An 18,126-nucleotide genomic window follows, 5' to 3' on the forward strand; every position below is an offset into this window, starting at 1 on the left:
TGTGAATCCAAACAATTTCAAGATTTGGCATCATGTAATGATTTTTAAGCAGCATGAGTATTATTAGGATTCTTAGCTCATAAGTTTCTCTGTTTGGCAATTTAATTTACAGTTATTCTCTTTTTCACCGTAATGCTTTTTATTTTTCAGCTTTATGAAACACACTATCACTTGGGTATCGCTTTACAAAATGTAAATGGTCATGAGGAAGCCGTGCGTCAGTACACCAAGGCATTACAAGCCTCATCTATCCGGAAGGTATTTGGAACACGACGTGAACACTAGCTCATTGTTCATACAGATGTGACGACTTTTTCGCTGGAGAAATGCCACCATACATCCAATTTGCTCTACAATTTTCTGAACAATTACAATTAGTACAAAAATAAAAGTTTCTATTCATTATCAAACATGATTACAAAAAGTACATAGAAACATGGGAAACGTTGATGTCTGGATGACCGTGACAAGTGATCACATAGCAAACATCTTTTATCTGAATTTTAAAGACTAAAGGTGACTATACACTTTAGATAGCCACGCAGGAGCCCTAGGGTTAAGGGGGTCCCACTTACACCCCGTGAACGAGCATCAAGATGAGCAATTGGATGGCAAAGGTCTCATATACTACAATGACAAATGGCCGTGTTCTGTCTGTGACCACCCCTGCCTCATGGTGACACCCTATCTACATATATATGTACATGGCATACAACTCAGCAACTCATATCATATGTCTTATGAACTGGAACACAAACTACTCTGTAAGAGCAGCTTCAGCTCTGGAAGACATGGCATGTCCAAGCATTTAATGATGGCCATTCATTTGTATGACAGATATACCTTTCCCTGGCAATAACACCTGATCCATAATGGTTAGAGAAGACAAACCAGTAGCTTCCAATTACAGAAGAGTTATCTTAATAAAACATGCCATATAAAGTCATATATTAGTGTCATTAATTAGTCCAATTTGCTATTGCTATTTTAAATGGGTTGTCGTGAAGTGGGCAATCCCTTTAAGAGAGTCCTATACAAAGGGGACTAATGACTGACACTAATATATGACTTTAAATGGCATGTTTTATTAATACAACCCTTCTTTAAAAAGATAAAGTGTCTTATTCAATGAGTTCCCTGTGTTTGTATGTATATGAATCCAGTGGGAGGAGCTAATAGTGAGTGACAGGTATCTCTGCATGCACAGTCATATAGTGAAGACTGCCAGTCACTGAATGGGACCTCATATTCGTTCAAAGACCAGAGATTTCAATTAAAAAATGCAAATTTTATCAAAACGTTTCAGACAAAACTATACATCAATCTGATCAGCTCCTCCTGCTCTATCACATCCTGCCTGCGGATATCATTTTCAACTTGGCCGGTTCTCTTTTAATATATGCCACTTTTATTAAACATCATGCAACACTTTTGATGCATTTAGTGCAAATAATAGGAATTCAGCTACAAGGAAAGCTGACTTAAAAAATTCCTCTCATGATAAATATTTTGTAGCAGAATTATACATTATTTATTGAGCATGATGGGGTTTTCCTATGAAGCACTGCATTATTAGCCATAATAATATATTATTACACACTCTGGGCCTGATTTATCAAGACTAACGTTGTTCGCGCCGGCCTGGATTTGGGGTGTGCTGGAGTCAGACGCTCCTGATTCATGAAGAGGTGCTCGCTTCTCCATCAATCTGGATCATGTGACAAGTCGCATGCACCTTTGTGCATTACCCCAAAAAATCTCGAATCTCATTGCCTAAGTTTTGCAATGTTTCAAAGCTTTTATGGCAGAATTGTGGCTTGAAAGCTGTGATGAATCGGGCCTTATATGCAGTTAGATTGTCCGTTTCACTCTCATTATTAGCATTTCTGCTTCTTAAACATTGCAGTAAAAGCAAGTAAATATACGAGACCCTGCTGCTAGCATCAAGCCTCCTTTTATGCCCCCTCAGGTTATAATGTTTCCATTTTTTTACACACACACAATGCAATTATAAAATGAATTACATTGTCATCTTGGCATTGCCAGTGCCCTGTAGGAGATGTGCTGGTCTTTCGCCAGTTCCAATCCACCCCTGCTGAGCAAAATTAGTATTTTAATTTGAAATAAATTAAAGACCACAAAAGCTAATATCTGCTGATAGATAACATCATTACTAAGCAAAGCTTATGGTTATTGCTCATGAGTGATGGCCATTGTGCTGAGATATAAAATTGCTTCCATTCAATGCCATGTAAAATGTTAAATTGCTCTGTCTGTAGAAATCCTGTGCTGTTGGCTGTACTGTCGGAACCTGTCTGCACACCCCGGTACTGACTCGACGTGCATTTGCCTTTATGAAATGTGGTAAGATATAATATAAAGGTTGGTGTTCAGTATTACCGTTGCGATTGATACAATGATGTCACCATAACTTCCAAAGCCTCAAGCTGATCATTAGACTCAATCATCAGAATTGCTTTATCGTACACACATCATTTTTCAGTATGTTATTAAACGGTTCTCCACCACTTTTATATTGATGTTCTTTCCTTGGGATAAGCGATATGAGATGGTGGGGGTCCGACACCTGACACCCCCACTAATCAGCTGTTACCAGCTCTGGCAGCAGCCGCATATAAACAGTGTAAGGAGCAGAACAGCATAGCTCTTCAACGCTGGCTTCTACTCCAAATCAACTCTTAGGCCACGGTCACACAGTCAGTATTTGGTCAGTATTTTACCTCAGTATTTGTAAGCCAACATCAGGAGTGGGTGATGAATCCAGAAGTGGTGACGTATTTCTATTATACTTTTCCTCTGACTGTCCCACTCCTGGTTTTTGCTTGCAATACAAATACTGAGGTAAAATACTGAGGTAAAAATAAAAATACTGAGGTAAAATAGTGACCAAATACTGATAGTGTGAACATGGCCTTATTTAGATAACCGGGGCTGATCTGCAGTACCTGGGAGCGGTCACTCCATAGTGTCATGTAGAGCTGGTGTCCTGCTCCTTCCAACAGATGGGGGTTCTGGTCGTTGGACCCCCACCAGTCTGATATTGATGACCTATACTAAAAATAGGTTATCCATATCAAAGTGGTAGAAAACCCCTTTAATCCAAAATTACTGCTTTGTTCTGGTTTGGCTTGAAGCTGACATGTTGCCTGCAAATTCTATACAACCTAGGCTAAACCCAATACTGTACTGCACATCTGATAATAAATCATATAACAGTCTTATCTGAGTCCCACAAGACAAAATCTTTCAAATACTTTATATAATTGAAATCCATTTATGCACAATACTGTTATTAATTCTACTCATTTCCAGCGACAGTAGTTAATCTCTTCTGTCTCTTAGTAGCCCACAAGGGTATTACTTACAATATGTGATAGATTTAATAGAAAGGTATACTGCTGCATGGAAAACGAGGTTTGTTTCTAAACTTCACTGTAAAAAATGTTCCAGTTTTAACTATTGAATGACAATGGCAGTCCCACAAGAGTGCACTAAGGTTTGTAGCTATAGCATGATAGTTACCATTGGAAATTCGTCTTACAAAAAACCTTCAAACCAAGCTGGTGTTTCCTTGGCATGGCCAAACAGTTCAGTGCACCTTAACCTTCCACTCTCCTCTTACTTGATTAACAACTCTGGTGTTCCTGGAGCCAGACTTGAGATGGAGTTAGATGGAAAACATGTAGGTGGGAAGGTGCACTGAACTGTTTGGTCATGCCAACTGTGCACCAAGTGCATGTGCTTTGTTTGAATGTGTGGTGACAAATTTGCTTTGAATAGATCTGGTCACGTGAAAAAATATTATTAACCTGTAGATATGGGATTAATCTGCAGGTAAATAGCGTTCTGAGCCTGCCTGTAATCTAGGCTTTTGATTTCCCTAATGCTAAGCTTGCTGTCAGTCAGCCACTCTCTATACACAGAACGATGTCTGAATCCGCACCGGCGCAGACCCCATGACTGAAGGGCAAATGACGCCGGAAGGAATAAAATTCATTTTCTCACCGCAGCGAGACTCAAAGTTCCGGCATCGGGCAGGTTCAGAGCGCTATGAATCTGCAGATTAACCCCATATATGCAGGTTCATAGCATTGTTTTCACGTGTAGTCATTGTTCACTATTATTGGACTGCCTTCCACTTGTTAATCAAGGACCTTTCAGTTCTCCCTGTTTGGTTTGGTAAATACTTCCATTTCCCACAAACTAACATTTGGAGTCATTTAGGAGTCTGCATTGAGCCATTTCTCTATTATTCCTCCTTGAAATGTATGAGTAGATTGAGAACTGTGCGCTGCCATTTCCTTTGTCTTCAGACTTACCGTATTTTTCGGACTATAAGACGCACCGGACTATAAGATGCACCCCAAATTTGGGGTGAAAATTACAGAAAAAAAGATTTTTTATAAGATGGGGGTCCGTCTTATTGTCCGAATTTACAGTATCTTACCTGAGGGCTGGCGGTGGCAGAGTAGGGTCACAGGAGGCATGGTGTCGGCAGAGGTGGGGTGATGCGGTATGGCGTGCACCTGAGCAGGGTCCCTTCCTGCTTAGGTGGGCGATGCCACGGCCTGGTGTCCATGGGGGGGTTGCAGCAGTGGTGTGGCAAAGGCAGAGGTGTGGGGATAATGAGCGGTATGGCGTGAGCAGGGTCCCTTCCACAGGTGAGTGATGCAGTGGCCCTGTATGCATTCCAATGTGAGCAGCAGAGCCGGGTTAGTTACCAGTTTATCGGTGGCAGCGGCCATCTTCCTGAGGCCGTGCGTGCGCAGATGGAGTGCTCTGCTTCCCGGGGCTTCAGGAAAATGGCCATGGGAGGCCGCGCGTGCGCAAATGGAGATTGCGGCGGCCATTTTCCTGAAGCCGAGATCTAAATCTGCAAACTCGGCTTCAGGAAAATGGCCGCTGCGATCTCCATCTGTGCATGCGCGGCCTCCCACGGCCATTTTCCTGAAGCCCCGGGAAGCAGAGCACTCCATCTGCGCACGCGCGGCCTCAGGAAGATGGCCGCCACCACAATAATGCCATGATTCACCCGGCTCTGCTGCTTACCGGACTGCTGCGTCACATCACCTGTGGAAGGGACCCCGCTCACGCCATACCGCCTCCTCATCCCTGCACCTCCACCGCCGCCACACCACTGCCGGTAAGCCTGTATTCCAACTATAAGAGGCACCCCCCATTTTCCCCCCTTTTTGGGGAGGAGGGGAAAGTGCATCTTATAGTCGGGAAAATAACGGTATATGCTTACACAATCCGACACTGTCCAATCAGCGCTATTGGTGTCCAAGAAGGAACAGACACACCAAATTGATAAGGGGCGCAGCCACACCAAGTTGTCAATTAAATTAATATATCTCCATATCTCCTAGAGCAATACAAAAGTTCTAATAAAAGGTGCTACACAACCATTAATTCATGGGGAATTCTACTTCTTTCTGTCCAAGAAATTTCTACAACAGGTTTGCTGTTGTACCCTTATAGATGTAACATATTATATTTTACAGAATTACTCAAAATGCAATAATAGAACCTAATTGGCTCAAAACCAGGTTTTTCAATGTCACAACTGAAAGGATTGTATATGCCTTGGACTGATTAATTACTATATGCTGGTTCTTCATAGATTGATACAGCATGCAATCATACAATCATCAATACAATGTACTGAATCTCAATAATGCAGGATTCTAATCATATTCAGCTTGTAAAATTTATGCTTATGAGGTCATGTAAAAGAATCAGCAGTGTGGGATTTTTTTCAATAGTCAGAAAGATCACATTAGTTTTTCTCAATATAACCCCTATAGATAATATCCCAATCTTTGAGTCTCTTAATATATTCCTGCTGACATGCTTCCAAAGCAAACAAACATATTTCCACTGGTCTTCCAAATATCTCTCATCTCATACAGCTCTGGCAAAAATTAAGAGACCACTTCAAAATGTTCAGTTTGTCTGATTTTTCTCTTTATAGGTATATTTTTGAGTAAAATGTAAATTGTTCTTTTATTCTATAAACTTCTGACAACATGTCTCCAAATTTCCAAGCAATACATTTTGTATTTTTTTTCTCTGACAAAGAAAACTGGTCAAATTTTTTTTAAAGAAAACAGTGCTTTAAGGCCTCAAATAATGCAAAGAAAACAAGTTCATAATCATTTAGAAACAACAATACTAATGTTTTAACTCAGGAACAGTTCAGAAATCAATATTTTATGGAATAACCATGATATTTAATCACAGCTTTCATGCGTCTTGGCATGCTTTCCACCAGTCTTTCACACTGCTTCTGGCGCAAAAATGTAAGCAGTTCTTCTTTGTTTGATGGCTTGTGACTATCCATCATCCTCTTGATCACATTCCAGAGGTTTTCAATGGGCTTCAGGTCTGGAGATTGGGCTGCCCATGACAGGGCTTTGAGGTGGTGGTCTCTAAATTTTTGCCAGAGCTGTATGGTGCCAACCAAATGAAAGTGGCTCATAATTGCTCTTCTTTGCACTGTCGTAGCTATAACAGTGGCAGAAGTTGCAGTCCTGGGAGACACTTAGCCTCAGCCCTAATTCATCATGATCAGCATTATTCACGTCATTCTTGTTGAGGGTCATGCTTGAGTCAGATGTGCTTTATTCATTACGAATCTCATACAGTGGGAGAAATAAGTATTTGATCCCTTGCTGATTTTGTAAGTTTGCCCACTGACAAAGACATGAACTGTCTTAAAATTATAGACTGTTCATGTCTTTGTCAGTGGGCAAACTTACAAAATCAGCAAGGGATCAAATACTTATTTCCCCCACTGTATCTCTTAATGAATCAAGTGCATCTAAAAAGTGTCACGCACCTCTTTGTGCGCCTTGCCAAATATTTTTCTTGACTGGAGTAAGATTTTTGGCATAAGGTTCATCCTAGCTAGTCATGAATTAGATGAGCCGTGGCATCCCACTACCATCCTGCCCAAGCTCCACCCAATTTAGTCAAACTGGGTGAAACTGGTTTGAAAACACCAAAAGTTTCAAAATGTACAAAATTGGGTTTCAAAGCGATTTATGACAGAATTTTTACTTAGATGAATTATTGCCAATGTGCTCTGAGCCTGACATGATAATAATTAAAAGAATTGTGCAAACTGAAGTGAAAAGTCTGCAGTCACTCCCTTCAATAAAAGATAACTGAGAGAAGTGGGATGATGCTAGTTGGCATGTGATTGCTCACCCTCAAGGAGAATACAGAGTAATTGTGTCAGTGTGTGTGAGTCGCCCGGCCAGGGCCGTGGGGTACTCGGTACCAGGTCCGGTGTTCACAGGGGGATGTCACGGTGGCTGCCACCCTGTCCGTGGCCCAGGGCGCCGATGTAAAAGGGAAGGGTCTTTAAAGGGAATAAAGTTTATGTTTGTGACGCCACCTGTGGTATTCGGTCAGGGTGACTGACACCGCATTAATGGGGGTCCGCTGGGGTGATGTTATGGCAGCTAGATGATATTCCTTCCCACAGGTGAAGTATATCCCCAGGGCTTCCCAGTGAGTAGATGGTAGAATGGTGAGAGGTGCAGTGAAGAACGAGGACACAGGATCGCAATTTTGTACCTTGTTTACTGTTGGTTTCCGCAGCCACAGTCCAGAGCACCAGATTACAGGGCAGGTAGGGTCCGACCGGTTTGGAGGCAAGTCCAGAGTCTTGTCCAGGTGGAAATCAATAGCCTTCCCTTGCGCTGTAGTGGTATAGTCCCTTACTGCTAAGCCTCTCGTAAGGTCCTCACAGATGTGGTGTTTCTCTCTCTCTGTTCCCCATATAGGATAGGACAAAACCCGTATGACTGGTGACTTGAGCCTGTTTATAGGGTCTCTTAGATAACCCGGCTCTGTGGGGTGTCACCGTGCCTCCTGGGTGTAGGTGCAGACAGGTAACATGCAATTAGCTGTCCTGCCGGTCTCTGAAGTAAGGCATAGAGGTCCTTACTACCTCAGTGTTCTGGCTACCGGTTATCTGCACCACAGAAGGAGGCAGCCTGCTCGGGGCTGGTCTTCTGGTATCTTCTCCTGTGCTTTGCTTTCCTGCACACTCACTGCAATGTATTCGGCTTCCTATGTGTCTCTTTCTGGGAGCTGCAGCTCTTAGGGCATGCACAGCTCCGTGAACTCTCTATCCTCCTCAGACGGCTGTCTGGAACTACAGACTACCAGTATATATATATATATATATATATATATATATATGGGGAGTCACCTAGTAAATAGGATCAACAGCTCCCCCTGGTGGCCTGGAGTGTGAATATGTTGCACGCTTGTGGTACCTGACGACAGTTATCCTTTCTTGCCTCCAAACGTAACATAACTCTCCCCGTTAGGAAAGCGACATTACTGTGACGACCAGGACCCTGGGGCGCCACATGTGCGCCGCACACTGTCATGATTTGGCAATCTACAATTACATAGGGGGCTGCAGACTTTTATCTTGAGCCCAGACAATCACTTTAAATTTGAAAATGTTGATACAACAAAACATGCAGTGATATAGAAAAATGGCAAAATGACAAATATAGAATTTGTTACAGTATTGCAATAATGATAACTATAGAGAATAAACTGTATTTGTGACTGCCATCATGTAATGTGCAGCCTGCTCTTGGTAATACTCTCTGTATGTCGTGTCTCTATATTTGTTATTTTTTATATTATTGTAGGTGAAACAAGAAACTCTTTGAGAGATGCTCACGCTGCTGTTGTCTCAGATAGGCTGAATCCTGTGAGTCCAAAACGATATTGTTATAATGAATGTTTTTTATTAACACAACCATCATATAGTTATCCTTACAAATGTTTATTAAATGGAGCCCTGGAGGAAATAGCTGATCATAGGTAGATGACAGGCTACATTGGGTTCTGGTCTCACAAAGAGTTAAATAAATGGTACAAACATCTTTGAGGCATTTTTTTACTTAAAGCATCACTCAAGAGTTGATTTTTTCAGGGCTGGATTGGCGCTTTAAATGTAAGCCCCCTGTCCCCTTTCTTATGCTCACCTTCCGACATCTTCACCTTTTACCGACGCCACTCCAGTGCAGCGACGCCATCTTGTGCCCGTAAATTCTGACTGGCTAGAAGTCAAAAGTTACGACACAAGAGGTCAATGCAAGTCTATGACAGCCAGAACAAAACAGTGGAGCTGCCGACAGGTCACTTTTCGCCAGAGACCGACGGGAGTGATGCTGGAAAAGGAAGAAGGCAGTGGCAGATGAGTATGAGACAGGGGAATTACATTTAAAGCACCACTCCAGCGGTTCAATAAGAAAAAAACGCTGAAAATGGTGCTTCAAATGCATGTTTTTAGGATTAAAAATAAACTTTGCAGTTGTGTTTCATTAACAATTTTATGCTGTTTTTCTTTTAGGGTATGTGCACAAGTTGCAGATTAGCCTTAGGAATTTCTGCTGCAGATTCTTCCCTCTCTTGCCAGAAAACACAGGTGCAGTTTTGTTGCGTTTTTTTAATGCGTTTTTGATGCGTTTTTTAATGCGGATTTGTATGCGTTTTTGAAAGTTAAATAAAGATCTATTATTGACAAAAAAGGATTTGTGATGTCATTTCTTGTCCAACCTCCTCTTATACATTTGTCCAACCCACACTCCATTACACATAGATAGACAGACAGATAGAAGGAATGAGATAGACAGATAGAAGGAATGAGGCCGGCATCACACTAGAGAGGTTTACAGGCGTATGATAGGTGCAAAAACAACACATTGCACACGGACCAATGATTCTCTATGGGGCAGATCCTATCTGCCGTATATTTCGCTGCCGCATTTTACGGGTGTAGAAAATCACAGCATGCTGCGTTTGTCTTGTATTGCGCAAAAATTCAGTCAATGAAAGTCTTGCCAACGGATTACATACAGAACACTGTTTTGGGAACATTTTAGTGTATTGCGCCCGTAAAAAACGGACCGCATTTTCCTATGCCAGGTGTGACGCCGGCCTGAGATGATAGATAGATAGATAGATAGATAGATAGAAGGAATGAGATGGATAGATGTAGATAGATATATGGATAGTTAGGCTACTTTCACACATCAGTTTGTTTCCGTCAGGCAGGATCCGGCGAATTTTTGAAAAAATGGATCCGTTGCAAATAGTGAAAAACTGATGCAACTGATCCATTTTTTTTTTAAAAAAGAGAGCGAATGGAAAATGTGCGTGATTTGAATGGAAACATGCATGAAAAAATGGATTTGGAGGCTGGATTCATCATTTAACATTTCAGTTTCATACGTTTTTTGCCGGATCCGTCGCTGTGCGTTTTTTCGCCGGACAGAAAAAACGTTCCTCTGTATGTTTTTCCATCCAGTGGAAACAGCTTTTTTGACAGTTCTGGCAAAAAACGGATGAAACGTGGCCATCAGGCGCAATCCGGCGCTAATACAACTCTATGAGAAAAAATGGATCCAGCAGAAAAAAAAACAGATCGTTTTTTTTTTAAAACTCGCCGGATTGTGCCTGACGGCAAAAACCTGATATGTGAAATTAGCCAGATAGATATATGGATAGAAACATCTATGTATCTATAGATATATCTATAGATAGATATATCCATAGATAGGCAGATATTGATTAATGAACATAAAGAAAAAAACGGGAAAAAAATAATGGCGTGGGCTCCCGCGCAATTTTTTGCACCAGAAGGGGAAAGCCGATGGCCCGGGCCAATATTTGTAGCCTGGGAAGGGGGTAATACCCATGGCCCCTTTCCAGGCTATGAATATCAGCTCGCAAATGTCTGCGTAGCCTTTACTAGCTATTAAAATAGGGGGACCCGACAAAAAATGACGTGGGGTCCCCCTATATTTTGTAGCCAGAAAGGCTATGCAGAAACCTGCGAGTTGATATTCATAGCCTAGAGAGGGGCCATGGATATTGGGCTCCCCGGCTACAAATACCAGCCTGCAGCCGCCCCAGAAATGGCGCATCTGTGAGATGCGACAATTCTGGCACTTAGCCCCTCTCTTCCCACTCCCGAGTAGGGGTGGGATATGGGGTAATAAGGGGTTAATGTCACCTTGCTATTGTAAGGTGACATTAAGCCGGGTTAATAATGGAGAGGCATCAATAAGACGCCTATCCATTATTAATCCTAGAGTAGTGAAAGAGTTAAAAAAAAGACACAGCCAGAAAAAAGTATTTTATTATTCTTAATTAAACCATACTTACCATACTTGAGCGCCTCCAAAAAACGTAAAATAATAAACCGAATACTCCCTGTCCAATGCAGTCCAATTAATAACGAGTGTCCCACAACGATCTCCCCTATAGAACAGTGACATTGGGTGATGTCATTGCTCTATAGGACCTTCAGTGACACACTGACAGGAGACAATGGCTCCTGCAGTGTATCACTGAGGTTACCTTAGTTCAAGGTCTCACTTTATGCCATTGCTGCGTGGGAACTTTCTCACACAGCAGTGCCAAAAGTGAGACTAGGGACTATTTTTTACAGTGGCTGAGGAATACAGTGTGGACGGATACCTCCCTCCCGTCATTGTATTCCTGGAGCCCCTGGAGAGCGGTCGCATCAGCTGATGCTGCTGCTCTCCACGGGAGATTGTCGTGGGACACTCGTGGATTTCTGCGGATCAGGGAGTATATTGTTTGTTTGTTATTTTAATTTTTTTTTACAGGTGACACTGGCTTTGGGGATCAAAGTGACAAGTCATGGTGAGTATGTACTCTAGGTTATATGTACTGTATGTCTGTATGTATGTATTGTATGTAATGCATGAATGTACTGTATGTATGTATTGTATGTCTATATGTATGTATGTTGTATGTTCTGTCATATGTTGTATGTACTGTCATATGTTGTACTGTATGTTCTGTCATATGTTGTATGTTCTGTCATATGTTGTATATTGTATGTACTGTCATATGTTGTATGTTGTATGTACTGTCATATGTTGAATGTTGTATGTTCTGTCATATGTTGTATGTTCTGTCATATGTTGTATATTGTATGTACTGTCATATGTTGTATGTTGTATGTACTGTCATATGTTGTATGTTGTATGTTCTGTCATATGTTGTATATTGTATGTACTGTCATATGTTGAATGTTGTATGTACTGTCATATGTTGTATGTTGTATGTTCTGTCATATGTTGTATATTGTATGTACTGTCATATGTTGTATGTTGTATGTACTGTCATATGTTGTACTGTATGTTCTGTCATATGTTGTATGTTCTGTCATATGTTGTATATTGTATGTACTGTCATATGTTGTATGTTGTATGTACTGTCATATGTTGAATGTTGTATGTTCTGTCATATGTTGTATGTTCTGTCATATGTTGTATATTGTATGTACTAGTGTAGATTGATAGCCGTAGGCACAGCTTATGTCAGTGGTGCTCAAGTAGGCGCCCAAACCATATAGTGTAGAAGATAAACTTGGCACACACTTAGTGGGATGCGGTGAAAATTTAATAAAGAGAGTACATACAGCAGACGTTTCGGTCAAACATAGACCTTCATCAATGTACTAAAACAACAAAATAATATGTATAACAAAATCAAAATAAAGTATTTACAATATGAGCCCATAGGTGGGTCAAAGGTAGGCGGGCTAAAGGCATGTAGATAGCAGTATATGGTTATAAACAGGAGCATAATATTCATATGAAAGATAACCAAAAATGGTCCAAGCATCATAGTCAGTCCTAGCATGAAGGTAAGGAGTGTGCTCTTAACCGAGTGAAGTCACTGGACGTATTATTACTGTTAGTGAGACCGACGTGCCACAATACAAGTAAATGGACAGTTACCTACCCTCTTACAAATCATACATCGTATTGGGTCACTATAGTAATGGTGGTAAGCAAGCGGAAACCTATAGTGGCATAAAGAAGGAATAATGCAGAAACCCCTATATAATATTGGCCAATATGGAACCTCCGAGTGAGTAGTGAGAAATAAGCGTAACATATCAAACTTGCTGAAGAAGATAGAGAATGAGGCCTGAAGACGGCACTATGGGGTAAAACAATAGCCATGGTACATAAGAAGGCAAAGTGTATGTACGCGGTGGTGCCGCTGTGCGAACAAATAACTTACCCGGTGACGAACTGTATAGGACGCGGTGTCCACCGCTTGTCCAGGAAGTGAGGAGAGCGCTAAGGAACGGCCTTAAAAAGGAAGGCGCGCTAACGACTAACGCGCTCGACAGGAAGCGTCTAACCGGAAGTGACGCAGGGGGTAACATTGTGCGTTCCACCTGGAGAAAAGTGGGCGGAGATGTGCGTTCCATTCCGGGGCATGCGCAGAGATAATACCTAACTCCTCGGATAGTGAGTCTATACGCTGACGTTAGCCACAGGATACAAGTGAACATGCCACATTATACAGGTGTGATGGTGTTCCGCTGATTATAGTTCATGTGACAGGTGGGAGAGTGAGAGTGGGGGTGCTGATCCTGGCCACAAGACATTAATATAGACGATTCTGTAAAAGAAATACGCAGTTAGTACAATGAATGGAGGAGTGAGTTCCACATTGATAACAATATATCAGAGAAACTGGAGAAACAGTGGTCATATTAGATCAAGACATAAAGGATACGATATCATACTCCCTATTCAAACCCATGGGGGTTAAAGTCTGTAACTCATGTATCCAATAGGCTTCTCTCTTTTTAAGTAGGTTCACCCTATCGCCCCCTCTGCGTAGCGGTGTAACCTGCTCTAACACTTGGAACTTGAGCTGTGCGACTGTATGTCCTTGTGCTGCGAAATGATGTGGGATGGGCAACAATGTATTTTTGCACCTAATAGTGGATTTATGCTTGGAGATTCGATCTTTTATAGGTTGTGTTGTTTCACCAATATAGCATAATCCACATGGACATTTTATCAGATAGACCACAAACGATGTGTCACAAGTAAAGTATCCTTTAATGTTATATTGTTTCCCATTGTGGGGATGGTAGAACGTGGAGCCTCTCGTGACGTTGTTGCACTGCGTGCATTGTAGACAAGGAAATGTCCCATATTTTGGGTTAGTGAGAAAGCGTTGCGTTGACGTCTGTTGTATTGTGCCTATGTCAGCCCTTACTAGCTTGTCACGGATGTTACGTGGTCTCCTGAAGCAAGGAAGGAATGGTTCCTTAAATTCTTTGATCCTAGGGTGAGCTGTACCCAGGATATGCCAATAGCGGCTTATGGACCTATGAAGGATGTACGACAGGGGATGGTAGTCATGGACAAAAGGAATGCGATCTTTAGAGCTGGTTCTGGTGGTGGAGATAGTTTCTGATGTATTTAGAGTTTGGGGCGGATAGCCTCTCTCTAAGAATTTGGAGCGCATCTCATCCAACCGTTGTGTCTGTCTAGTTTTATCAGAGACTATCCTGTGGACCCTTTTAAACTGCGATTTAGGAATGGCATTTTTCATTCTGGTAGGATGGAAGCTATGGTAATGAAGGAGACTGTTGCGATCTGTGGGTTTTGTGAAGAGATCTGTGGAGAGTTCTCCCTGGTCATTCTTACAGACTAATGTATCTAAAAAATTGACCTCTTTCTGATTATATGTTATTGTGAAGTCAAGACCAGGCCATGATGTTTTTAGAAAAAGAAAAAAGGTTTTCAGTGTTTCCTCTGGGCCATCCCAAATACAGAATATATCGTCGATATATCTTTTCCACATTAGAGCATGTGTCTTAAATAAGCAATTGGTATAGATGGCACTCTCCTCATAATCCGCCATGTAGCAGTTAGCATACGGAGGTGCTGCATTGCTGCCCATGGCGGTCCCACGCGTTTGTAAAAAGAATTGATCCTCAAAAAGAAAGAAATTCTTAGTCAGAATGATAGAAAGTAGATCACAGCAAAGATTAATTTGTACTGGGTCCATTTTGGAGGATGTGAGTAGTGTCCTGACCGATTTAATTCCCTCAATGTGCGGTATCGATGTATATAGGTCCTTGACATCGAATGTCACCAAAAAAGCTTCTTTTGGAATAATGGTGAGGTTATGGATGAGTTCTAGGAATTTTCCCGTATCCAGTAGGAAAGAAGGGGTCTGTTGGATCAGAGGTGTAAGGATCTTTTCTAAGAATTTAGAGATTGGTGATAGAATGGATTCAGTCGAGGCGACAATAGGTCTGCCTGGTGGATTGTTTAAGTTTTTATGGATCTTTGGTAAGATGTAAAAAACCGGAGTGATAGGATTTTGTTTGATAAGGTATTCACATGTCTTTTGATCCAAAACACCCTCCTCACAGTACTTCATGAGGGTGTCTTTGATCAAATTTTTGATTGTGTTCGTAGGATCCCTATCCAGGGGGGTATAAATGGATGTGTCATGTAATTGGCGGTATGCCTCTTGGGTGTATTTTATCTTATCCATAACAACTATCCCACCCCCTTTGTCCGCTGGTTTAATAATTATACCCTTATCACTCTGCAGGGAATTAAGGGCTTGTTGATCAAGGGGAGTGAGATTCGGCTGGACTTTTAACTTTCCTCTATCAAAATCCTGTCTTAGTCTATAAAATGAATTGTTCACAAAAGAAATAAATGTTTCTAGTGCATTAGATCCTAGTGGGGGTCTATAGTGGCTCTTGTTTCTGAGTCCGAGACTGTTGGATGTCAAAAGTATACCCGTGGGGATCACGGAGGGTCGGGGTGTAATATCAGACTCAGAAAAATGTACCTTTAATCTGAGTAGGCGGTAAAACCTCTGTAGGTCCATCTCCAGGTTAAATGTACTAAATCTATAACTAGGGCAAAAGGACAGGCCCTTTTGCAATACCTGATGCTCTGCTACACTCAAGGATTTTGAAGATATATTAATTACAAGGGGATTGGTACCTGGGACCGGGTTATCCGCATGAAGTCCGTATTTCTCTGAATGTCTCTTTCCCCGGCGGGTCTTCTTCTTCTTTGGCTCCTCCCTTGTCCTAAAAAACGACCCGTGGGAGGTGGTCTGTCGTGTCGCTCTTGGTCTGATCCTGAAGTCGAGACGTCCGTAGTCGATCTGTAGTTGGAGCGTGAAGAGAAGGTTCCCGAGTTGAAGCTGTCTCGCCATTTATAGACTCTTTTGTTTTCGTAATCCTCTGCGTCCCTTATGAATTTAGACCTCTTCCGTGCTTCAGTATCACGTCGGTGTTGATCAATGACTGTGTTGATTTTACCTTTGAGTTCCGCGAGTTCTTCAGCCGTGGAGGATGCAGTCAGTTGATTTTCAATATTAGCAATCTGTTCCTTACTCCGGGTGATCCCCAGATGCAGGTGCTCTAGCGTGAGAGTCATAAGATCGAAAGAACATTTGTTTAAAATTTTTTCGAAACGAGAACAAAAATCAGGTGAGTCACTGAAAAGGGTTGGGCGTAAGGGGACCCTCAAACCCCTAGGTATTCTCTGAACCTTAAGGTATTCGGTCAGGGTAGTGCAGTGGAGTTCAAGGTTCGTGCAGCGCCTTAATTCCCTTTCCAGGTCACGTCCCCTTGTCTCTCTAGGGGGAACTCTAAGGAAATCAGTGGATGCCGTGGACTGTGCTATGATGCTGGACGTCTCTTCTGCATTGTATGAGAAGGTGAGTGATGTCATGACCCAGGGAAGCGTGCTCTACGTAAGGGTAGTAACAGTGTAGATTGATAGCCGTAGGCACAGCTTATGTCAGTGGTGCTCAAGTAGGCGCCCAAACCATATAGTGTAGAAGATAAACTTGGCACACACTTAGTGGGATGCGGTGAAAATTTAATAAAGAGAGTACATACAGCAGACGTTTCGGTCAAACATAGACCTTCATCAATGTACTAAAACAACAAAATAATATGTATAACAAAATCAAAATAAAGTATTTACAATATGAGCCCATAGGTGGGTCAAAGGTAGGCGGGTTAAAGGCATGTAGATAGCAGTATATGGTTATAAACAGGAGCATAATATTCATATGAAAGATAACCAAAAATGGTCCAAGCATCATAGTCAGTCCTAGCATGAAGGTAAGGAGTGTGCTCTTAACCGAGTGAAGTCACTGGACGTATTATTACTGTTAGTGAGACCGACGTGCCACAATACAAGTAAATGGACAGTTACCTACCCTCTTACAAATCATACATCGTATTGGGTCACTATAGTAATGGTGGTAAGCAAGCGGAAACCTATAGTGGCATAAAGAAGGAATAATGCAGAAACCCCTATATAATATTGGCCAATATGGAACCTCCGAGTGAGTAGTGAGAAATAAGCGTAACATACCAAACTTGCTGAAGAAGATAGAGAATGAGGCCTGAAGATGGCACTATGGGGTAAAACAATAGCCATGGTACATAAGAAGGCAAAGTGTATGTACGCGGTGGTGCCGCTGTGCGAACAAATAACTTACCCGGTGACGAACTGTATAGGACGCGGTGTCCACCGCTTGTCCAGGAAGTGAGGAGAGCGCTAAGGAACGGCCTATTAATGTCTATATTAATGTCTTGTGGCCAGGATCAGCACCCCCACTCTCACTCTCCCAGCACCCCCACTCTCACTCTCCCACCTGTCACATGAACTATAATCAGCGGAACACCATCACACCTGTATAATGTGGCATGTTCACTTGTATCCTGTGGCTAACGTCAGCGTATAGACTCACTATCCGAGGAGTTAGGTATTATCTCTGCGCATGCCCCGGAATGGAACGCACATCTCCGCCCACTTTTCTCCAGGTGGAACGCACAATGTTATCCCCTGCGTCACTTCCGGTTAGACGCTTCCTGTCGAGCGCGTTAGTCGTTAGCGCGCCTTCCTTTTTAAGGCCGTTCCTTAGCGCTCTCCTCACTTCCTGGACAAGCAGTGGACACCGCGTCCTATACAGTTCGTCACCGGGTAAGTTATTTGTTCGCACAGCGACACCACCGCGTACATACACTTTGCCTTCTTATGTACCATGGCTATTGTTTTACCCCATAGTGCCGTCTTCAGGCCTCATTCTCTATCTTCTTCAGCAAGTTTGGTATGTTACGCTTATTTCTCACTACTCACTCGGAGGTTCCATATTGGCCAATATTATATAGGGGTTTCTGCATTATTCCTTCTTTATGCCACTATAGGTTTCCGCTTGCTTACCACC

General features: G+C 42.2%; 1 protein-coding gene across 1 annotated transcript in view; it reads left to right on the plus strand.

The window, feature by feature from the left end:
* The window catches only part of LOC138674084 (uncharacterized), a 223,925-nt gene that overhangs the window by 47,363 nt on the left and 158,436 nt on the right, over positions 1-18,126 (plus strand). Inside the window, exons 3-5 of the mRNA XM_069762030.1 lie at positions 151-258; positions 2,280-2,364; positions 8,703-8,764. Coding sequence (XP_069618131.1) covers positions 151-258; positions 2,280-2,364; positions 8,703-8,764 — 255 coding nt within the window. The remainder of the gene's footprint in view (positions 1-150; positions 259-2,279; positions 2,365-8,702; positions 8,765-18,126) is intronic.

Source organism: Ranitomeya imitator, chromosome 4 (assembly GCF_032444005.1).
Source record: "Ranitomeya imitator isolate aRanImi1 chromosome 4, aRanImi1.pri, whole genome shotgun sequence".
NCBI lineage: Eukaryota > Metazoa > Chordata > Amphibia > Anura > Dendrobatidae > Ranitomeya > Ranitomeya imitator.